This window comes from Camelina sativa, chromosome 20 (genome assembly GCF_000633955.1).
Source record: "Camelina sativa cultivar DH55 chromosome 20, Cs, whole genome shotgun sequence".
NCBI lineage: Eukaryota > Viridiplantae > Streptophyta > Magnoliopsida > Brassicales > Brassicaceae > Camelina > Camelina sativa.
In genome coordinates, this window is record NC_025704.1 from 1,314,763 (window position 1) to 1,323,023 (window position 8,261).

An 8,261-nucleotide genomic window follows, 5' to 3' on the forward strand; every position below is an offset into this window, starting at 1 on the left:
CCCCCCCCCCCATATCATTACCAGCGGCTTAATATTCTCTAATTAAGAATTTTAGGTTTCCATTTTCTTAATAACATTGGTGATAGGTTTACAGTTTTATTACATTATCTTGGGATAAGTATAATAATATCCTTGTTATATCCCCTCTTCGAAATCATCAACGTCAAACGGAGATTCATGCATGCATGATTTACATTTGTATTTTCAAATTGAGTTGTTTTATTGTTACTTAGCTCCTCTACGTCGATTCCCACAACTTAGTTGATATAGATGAAACTGTTAAATGTGAATGTAATCTAGTCCGAGGAAAAAAATGTTAACATTTACTGTATTATATAATAGAGGTAACAGGAAACAACGGACAGTAATTTTGTGTAACGCCAAAAGAGAGTGCGTACGTTTTGCTTTTGTCATTACATTACACAACCAACGAGGAGGAATCTTTATTTCTCGTGGGTGGGGGATATCGCCACTATGTTGTGTCAACCAAAAACTGTATTATGTTAATAGCAGAACTAAATTAAGAATTTAATGTTATAAAAAAACATTGTATTGTTCGGAAGAGGTGAAAACTCATAAATTGGTTTAACTTATAACACTCGTGGTTTTAATTGTCTACTTGTTTCGACTAATTTTCGGGTAAATACAGTAGGAGAAGATTCATAAAAAGGTTTTACTTATTATAATTATAATATAAACCAAATCTTTATACAACTTACCTAGTAAGTAATTGAGTGTATAAGTAGTTGTCGTCTAGTTGTTTTGTCTGGTACTCTCTGGTTGATTGAAGTTACGTATATATACTAACTCCTCGCAAAATGAAGGTTGTAAAATAAAATAAAAAGAGGATCCACTCAACAACACACTATAAAACATGGGCATAAACGTAAATAAGTAAATGTAACCGACCATGTGAGAGATCTAGACATATATAAAAACTTTTGACTTCTTCTTCATGTTTGTAGTCCTCAAAAGTCTCTGAAACAGAAAAGAAAATGGAAAAGAAACTTGGGATTATGTTCTTCCTTTTTGTAGTTCTTCTTATTCTTCAGTTCTCTGAGCTTCGTACGGCTCATCAACGTTCTTTGCAAGGGGATAACGAAGGTATATACTACTCTAATATATACCATGTAATATATAGAGTATAGACCCATGCATTAGCATCATGCATGTATATATGTATAACCTATATATACTTGTATATTAAAAAGTATTTTAAGAAACTTTTCTCCGAGCTTTGGCAAAACTTGATTGCCGGAAACAATGGGAACTCTTTTTATTTTATAACTAGATTTTATTCCGCGGTACACCGCGTAGCTATATTTTATTTTAGAAAAGAAAAATATAATTTGATTAGTAGATTAATTATATATATATATATATGAGTATATGACTAATGTTTTGCATATTTTAAATCTTTATCCTTTATATTTATACATTAATTAAAATTTAACCTATGTTCTAGCATTTGATTAATAAAATTTAAAATTTATGCTAATGTTGCTATAACCCGATTTGAAATAAACCTTGTTTTATGAGATTTTTAACATTTATAAATCTAAAAATTCATAATATTTTAATTTTTATTAAGTTTAACATAGAAATAATCTTTTTTTTTAAATGGTGTTAAAATATAAAAGGTATATTTATTTTATTTAATAATTTAGATAGAACTAATTAGTTTCTATAAATACATTTCAAATTTATTTATAACAATTAAACCAAAATTTATGGCATATGCTCATCTAACAATTACTATGTATAACAATTAGTTTTTATTAAAAAAATGAATTTAAGTAATATTTAATGTCAGTGGCATTCCCTGTAAATAGTACTGAACTTCAGGATTTATTTCATAATTGTCTCCAAAAATGTATATATAGAAGTATAGAATCACAATTTTTCCCTTATGATATAATTATCTTGTGGATCATTTAGAGGTTTTTATTTTATTTTTTATTTTAATAATTATCATTTAGAGTTTTAAGATATTGAATATTTCAACGATTTCCATGTGATCCGTGATTGCTCCTTAAGTTCGATATGAAAAAAAAAATCAAACCACCAATTAAATGTATGAAAATTACATATGTGATAAATGTAAAGCCTTTTCAATGACCCATAATTCAAATCTTAGCATGAAATATTAGGTTCCGATCACTTGCGCCGTAGGAACCTTGGGACCATATTTGGTTATAGTCTTATAGATCCTCAATGAGTGACAAAAAGGAGAGATCTTTAAATCTACTGCATGTTCTTGTTAAAAATCTGCTGAACTATTTCTCTCTCACCAATTTTTACATTTTTTCTCTTTCACATTCTTTTTTACGTCAAAAAAAAGAAGAAAAAGGAAACAAGAATGATAATTGGGTTTGGGCTAAGGCTACACAAGCAGATAAGGCTTCTGAGATGGCCCAAGAATTATCCCAGGTAAGTTTTTTTTTTTTTTTAACCGACCTTAATTATATTACATTCGTAAATTAAAATTTTTATATTCTCCTGAATATTTTGGTTCAAAGCTGATGGGTGAAGAGAAGTGTGAGGAGAGGGATGAAGAGTGTACGAAGAGAAGGATGATCACTGAATCTCACTTGGACTACATCTACACTCAAAGCCACGACAAGCCTTAACCATCCCCCACCCCACCTCTTTATTTATTTATATTTATCATTATTATTATGTGAAACTTAAAATAAAGTTTAGTCTGTAAACACGAGTAAATCAAAAATTATAAAATAATAAGTAATTTGTATTGTGGCAGCAATATATGTATGCAGAAAATAAAAATAAAAGATGTATTTCCATTTTTTTGTTATTTACATATATATGAAGGGTTTGAGGCATAACAAACCTAACAGAGAACAAACAAAGCAGAGTTGGGGGAGATATGCAGAAGAATAATCCAGTTCCAGGGGACGTAGTGTTCGAGATTCTGTTGAGGTTGCCTGCCAAATCTATAGGCAGGTTCGTTTGCGTATCAAAGTTATGGGAAAGAATCATCCGCGGTGAGGATTTCGTGAGATGGTTCTCGTTACGGTCTTCCCCAAAGAAGCAGCCTCGCTTCCTCTTTGCTGTCAATGGTAGAACAAAGACTTGTCAAGAATACTTCCACTTTTTCTCCAAACAAACTCTGGTGGAAGAGAAGAAACCACTTCCACTTGCTGAGTTTCTATCAAGTACGGTGTCTCATTCAAAGGAACTGCGTTACCAGGAGCCTTGTTATGTCCATGGGTTGATCAATTTTTTATATGGTCAAGAACAAGTCGTAAGTAATCCCACTAACCTTACCCACTCTCAACGCCACTGATGTCATCGTCAGATCCTTTTTAGGATATGATCCGGTTAATGCCCAATACAAAGTCTTGTGCTTGTTCACCAATGTTACTCGGTTTCGTGGACATCAAGTGATCACATTGGGAGGAGCTCAAAATTGGAGAACGATCCAATGCCCCACTCCTCACCTTCCCTTAGGACCTAACTCTGTCTGCATAGATGGCGTTTTATATTACACTGCTTCCGGTTCCTTTGCCAACATGGAACAACAACTCTTGGTAGGGTTTGATTTGAGGTCTGAAACTTTGGAAATTGCTTCCATACTTCCCAAGAGGGGCATGGGTTTTAATAAGTTGCTTAACTACCATGGGAAAGTAGCTCTTGTCACTCGAGCGTGGGGTGAACGCTACACTTTCATTCTGTGGGTTCTAAAGGACGCCAAGAGACAAGATTGGTCGAAACAACGCCTATCTTTTTCTCTAAATAGTATTGAGAGAAAACATCATTCCTGTTTGAAAATGTTGGGCGTTTCTGAGATGGGAGAGTTTGTCTATGCATCCATCCAGTTTAAAGAGTTGTATGTTTACTTTGTGGATCACAAAAGCAACCGGGTTAGAAGTGTTGAGCTACTAGGAAACACCAAGCATATAATTGGAAATTTTGATACATCATTCTTACATCACGTAGAAACTCTTATGTTTATTTAGAGTTACAGAGAGAGAGAGAGAGAGTTTCATGTAATCAATCATGTTGCTGCTTGCCTGCTTCTAAGCTTGTTTGTTTTTCAACTAGTCTGTTCTAAGCTTTACTATATATGAGTCTTTGTTTTCACTTTTGAATCTTTTAGTTAAAAAAGAAAAGAAGAAGAAGAAGACACATAGAGAGAAAGAGCTTTTGCATTTGTACCTGGGACATGAATGATTGTGGAGATTCAAACCAGACAGCTTTAGAGAGAAGAATCCTCAAAGAAACATCGTTCCACTTCAGACCTGCAAACATTTGATTACTCCACCAGATAAAAAACCCAAAGATTCAGACTAAAACATAGTTAAGTGTAATCCATAATAAACAATGTGAAAAAACCTGGATTCTGAATAAGAAAGGCACAATCAAACTCATTATTATTATATGTAAAAGAGTGCATTCAAAATGAATAATGAATTAATAGTTCACCCGATAATAAACGGGTTTCTAGTCTGGTCTAAACTATATTATATGAAAAGCTCTTAAGGATCATCCATTGGCGTATTATCATCATCACCACTTGGCCAGTTGAATCCAGTCTCTGTGATTCCTGCAGCAAATTGTTCCCAGTAGACATCAGGCAAACCACCACCACCACTTGTTGTTTCTGCAACAGAACCAAACTCTGAGACATCGTTATAGTCCACTGTGTTTCCCCATACATCGGTGTTGCTGAAAGCTGGTATTGTAGTATCAAAACCTATACTCCATGTTGTCTCTTCTTGTTTGACAAGTCCTTCAGGAGATGGGAAGGTCATTAAGTAATCTGGTTCTGTCATCTCTTCTTCTGATAGATTCATCAAGTTCTTGCCTTTGGGATCAGCTCCTCCTATGCTTGAAGTCATCCCTTGTTGGTCAGAGAGTAGAGTGTTCTCAGTCTCTTCGTCATACATTAGCAATCTCTCCCAATCATCAGCTTCACACTTCACCATCTCCCCTGCTGTTGGAGAATCCTGAGGCTGCTGCTGTTTGTGCTTGATGAACTTCCTTGTCGCCTTTTCCAATCCGAGTGCTCCTTTTTCTCTTCCTTTGAGGTTATTGAGGCGTTCCAAGAAACCAGGGTTCTGAAACAACTTAGCCAAGAAAGAGAGCAACTGCTTCTGACGTTGCTCTGCAGCTTTCAGACTCTGGTTCACAGAGTCAACGTGGCGAGCTGTACCTCTGCTTTGCTGCTGAAGCTCAACCATTTCCTCCATCAATGCACGCCGCTCTTTCCTAAGTTTCTCTATCTCTCCTCCAACCTCAGTAGGTGACCCTTGGCTTTGGCTGCAGCTACTACTAGTGCAAGTTTGGTTGGATTGTGGTGATGATCGACGACGTTGAATGTTCTTGAGAAGATGCTTCTTGCCTCTAAGGAAAGCCTCGTTAGCGAATTCCCATTTGTCAGTATCAATCTTTCGAAATCCCTGGAAACATTTCCAACCCCCAAGAACAACTCAAAAATAGCTCAAGAACCAAATAAGAGAACAACAAACCATGATTTACATCAAGATCACACCAGCAAATTGCAATCAAAATAGGTTAACGTCTGTGTAAATCATAACTTAAGTTAGAAGATTCTACCTTTTTAATAAGAGTGAAGGTCATGTGAGTAAAAACAGTAGCGAAGGTAACATTGTGAGGAAATAACAAACAGAACACGAAACCATAGTTATATACAAAGAGTAGTATCTTGGTCTCAACAAGATTACAAGGATAATATAAAACATCCAAGTCAAAATTTTGATAGATACAAAAATTCAGTGTTACAATGGTGTAGAGATTGCACAAATCCCAAAAGAATCAAAATTAAAAGTTATTCAAAAACCAGTTTCGAGAATCTAATACAAAAAAAAATTTGTGTTTTGAGTATCAAAAACATTACAGAAACATATACAAACCAAAAAATTGAAAAATCAGCAGCAGCCATGTTTAACTATCTACAAAACAAAAAGCAGAGAAGAGAAGAGATTAGAAGATAAAAAAAGGTTACAGTAATTGTAAGGGGGAGTGATGATACCCACATAAGTGTTAAGCTGTCTGACGAAGCTGGAGAAATTGTTATGTTTGAAATTCCTAGGGAGAATGGTCCTGGCGAACTCGAGAGGATCCCAAACGACGAAACTGGCACCGGTGAGTCCCCAAGAGATGACAGGGTCAAGAGTCGGGTCATCAACCAAATCAAAAGTCTTGGACAAAAAGGGAGGGACTTGATTCCCTTGCAAGATGTCTAGTGGCATAGGGAGTGGAGGAGTAGGAGGAGAACATATGGTGTCAGTGTCGACGTAGTGGAGAGACCCTGGTGGTACTGAAATTGGAGTTGGTTTGGAAAAAAAATCATCTTTTTTTGGGCTCATTGTTGATAAAAAGAAGCGAAATTTTTACGGTTTACTGAGTGAGAGAGAAAGAGAAATTAAGGAAGGGTGTGGGTATGATAATGAGGGATTAAGAAAGGAAGAGAGGTGTTTGTAAGGGTTTATAAAGGTTTAGGGAGAAGAAGGAAGTAACCGACTAAACTGTAGATTGAAAAAAAAAAAAAATCTCAGGGGAAAAGAGAGGCGGTGGGATGATGGGTGGGTCAGTTTTCCGCCACCGTGGATTCATCTTCGTCGTCATCTTCTTTCTTTGATTCGTTGGTTTGTATTTGGGTGAACTGTGAACACCACCGACATTGAAGAAGTTGTTTCTTTCCTTGCATCTTCGCTTCTCTCTCTGATTTGCCCAAGGGGAGAAAGTGGGACCCACGTGATCTTTGGATATTTTTTAAGATATTTATTTAAAAAGAGGAAAGGAGTGATATAGCGTGTTTGCCAGGTCAGCTTTCTACTTTGGTCCCTCACGACAATCACACACACACACAGATTCGTTTTCTCGCGTTTCCTTTTTTTTAAGACTTTTTTCAAATATTTTTTATTTTTTTGTGTCTGCTTTAGATTACAGAGAGTCCTATCATTTTAATTTACGCCATTACCAAATCCATCAAACGATATACATATACTAGTGGTCTTTTTTTTTCTTGTAATTATGAAATCTGGTTATATCGTTCTCTCATAAGTGGAGGTCAAAATTACTTATAAGCGAAGGCAAACACAAATACACTTAAGATATTTTTCAGTTCCTTGTGTTTAACGATCTGAGATATTTTGGACTCTGTTTTTCTTTTTTTCTTTTTTTATAAGTTCAAGAACCTTACGATTAAATTAGTAAATCTCATATTTTAACTTACAAAATCGACTTTCCTATTTTGTGTATAGTCTCCAAAAGTTACTCTTTCTTTGGTTTCTGATTCATTTCTGTTGGTTATTATAGTTCAAGGCCAGACTAACCGTAGGGGTCACAATAGATAAATATGTTAATTCCAACGTATCATATATTGCCTTTGCAAAAAAATCCTTTGACAGCAGCATTCCAGAGCTGCTCTTTTTTACTCTCGCTTAGTAAGTAACTAATTTATCCGTGTATGAATGTACAACAACGTAATTAAATAATTATAACTTTTAAGTGCATTACACTACTACAAGAGATAACAACAACATATATTGCATTGCTTACCCTTTGGGACTAGATAGATATTCCCCCCACTCACTGTTTCCATTACTACATTTTTTTTTTCCCTCCCTGTCACAATAGTCATGTACATTTTAACAATCTGCAACATAAAAAAAAAATAGCAAAACAGCAGACAAAGTTCGCAAAATCTATAAGAACCGCGACTGTTTAGGATATGACCGACAGCTCATGAGGAATGTACCTTATAAGCTATCTTAACTAGTGCCTCCCCTCCTGGGCAGCAAAAGAATGCTGAGAGTATATGTGCATATCGTGATTATAACAACTTTCAAATGGGCTGGGTGGGATTTTACAAATCCGAGCGGTTCGGCGGAGGAACCGCTGATTTGATCAATGGTCTTAGCAAGGCCATTATCGTTGCAAATGACGGACGCTTCCATGGCTCACTGGCAACCAAACATATGCATAAACATGAAGTCTATTCAAAGTGGAAAAAAAAAAGAAGGTTTTAAACAAGACAGAAAATCTTAACGTACTTGGTCCAACAACCCTCGATTATGGCTGCAACCTGAGGATTCAGATTCCGCGGGATCTCAAGCCGTTTACACTTGAATCCAACCGCAGCTACAACCTACGGATCATTTTTCTATTTGTTATGGTCATATATCATGTTATGGATTGTAGACTATGCAAAATAGATTCTTATCAACGAGATGTTTTAGAGTAAAAAAGTACCTGAGCCGGGTTTAAATTAC

The 8,261-nt window shown here is 35.5% G+C and overlaps 4 protein-coding genes across 8 annotated transcripts in view; 2 read left to right on the forward strand and 2 right to left on the reverse strand.

Moving 5' to 3' along the window:
• Positions 859-2,807, forward strand: LOC104768555 (phytosulfokines 5-like). Of its 2 annotated transcripts, none has more exons than XM_010492559.2 (3): positions 859-1,104; positions 2,342-2,430; positions 2,520-2,807. In XM_010492559.2, the coding sequence occupies exons 1-3, from the start codon at positions 996-998 to the stop codon at positions 2,628-2,630; spliced, it is 309 nt and encodes a 102-aa protein (XP_010490861.1). In that variant the 5' UTR covers positions 859-995; the 3' UTR covers positions 2,631-2,807. The 2 variants fall into 2 exon arrangements, with proteins under 2 accessions (XP_010490861.1, XP_010490862.1); XM_010492560.2 differs by having other exon boundaries at positions 2,345-2,430.
• Positions 2,888-3,980, forward strand: LOC104772111 (putative F-box protein At1g47800). Its single transcript, XM_010496757.1, has 2 exons — positions 2,888-3,176; positions 3,331-3,980. The coding sequence occupies exons 1-2, from the start codon at positions 2,888-2,890 to the stop codon at positions 3,978-3,980; spliced, it is 939 nt and encodes a 312-aa protein (XP_010495059.1).
• Positions 4,011-6,759, reverse strand: LOC104768556 (heat stress transcription factor A-3-like). Of its 2 annotated transcripts, XR_764252.2 has the most exons (3): positions 6,021-6,759; positions 4,447-5,423; positions 4,011-4,262 (listed from the first exon to the last, which is right to left on the reverse strand). XR_764252.2 is itself a non-coding variant. In XM_010492562.2 (2 exons), the coding sequence occupies exons 1-2, from the start codon at positions 6,351-6,353 to the stop codon at positions 4,500-4,502; spliced, it is 1,257 nt and encodes a 418-aa protein (XP_010490864.1). In that variant the 5' UTR covers positions 6,354-6,759; the 3' UTR covers positions 4,362-4,499. The 2 variants fall into 2 exon arrangements, 1 of the variants encoding a protein (XP_010490864.1); XM_010492562.2 differs by lacking the exon at positions 4,011-4,262 and having other exon boundaries at positions 4,362-5,423.
• The window catches only part of LOC104768558 (serine/threonine-protein kinase CTR1-like), a 10,925-nt gene continuing 10,121 nt past the window's right edge, over positions 7,458-8,261 (reverse strand). Inside the window, exons 14-16 of one of the 3 annotated variants that reach the window (XM_019242235.1) lie at positions 8,043-8,137; positions 7,748-7,952; positions 7,458-7,614 (exon numbers count right to left, since the gene is read on the reverse strand). In XM_019242235.1, the coding sequence (XP_019097780.1) occupies positions 7,856-7,952; positions 8,043-8,137 (192 nt within the window). In that variant the 3' untranslated portion in view covers positions 7,458-7,614; positions 7,748-7,855. Of the gene's footprint in view, positions 7,953-8,042; positions 8,138-8,261 lie in introns of all 3 variants that reach the window. The other 2 variants (XM_010492565.2, XM_010492564.2) reach the window with 2 other exon arrangements.

What these genes read in the sequence shown, in the direction of transcription:
- LOC104768555 (XM_010492559.2), top strand. Translation starts at nt 996, where the DNA reads ATGGAAAAGAAACTTGGGATTATGTTCTTCCTTTTTGTAGTTCTTCTT. An exon ending in TTTGCAAGGGGATAACGAAG is followed by an intron (nt 1,105 to 2,341) that starts GTATATACTACT and finishes GTCAAAAAAAAG; the next exon opens with AAGAAAAAGGAAACAAGAAT. An exon ending in TGGCCCAAGAATTATCCCAG is followed by an intron (nt 2,431 to 2,519) that starts GTAAGTTTTTTT and finishes TTTGGTTCAAAG; the next exon opens with CTGATGGGTGAAGAGAAGTG.
- LOC104772111 (XM_010496757.1), top strand. Translation starts at nt 2,888, where the DNA reads ATGCAGAAGAATAATCCAGTTCCAGGGGACGTAGTGTTCGAGATTCTG. An exon ending in ACTTGCTGAGTTTCTATCAA is followed by an intron (nt 3,177 to 3,330) that starts GTACGGTGTCTC and finishes GATCCTTTTTAG; the next exon opens with GATATGATCCGGTTAATGCC.
- LOC104768556 (XM_010492562.2), bottom strand. Translation starts at nt 6,353, where the DNA reads ATGAGCCCAAAAAAAGATGATTTTTTTTCCAAACCAACTCCAATTTCA. An exon ending in TCAGACAGCTTAACACTTAT is followed by an intron (nt 5,424 to 6,020) that starts GTGGGTATCATC and finishes AAATGTTTCCAG; the next exon opens with GGATTTCGAAAGATTGATAC.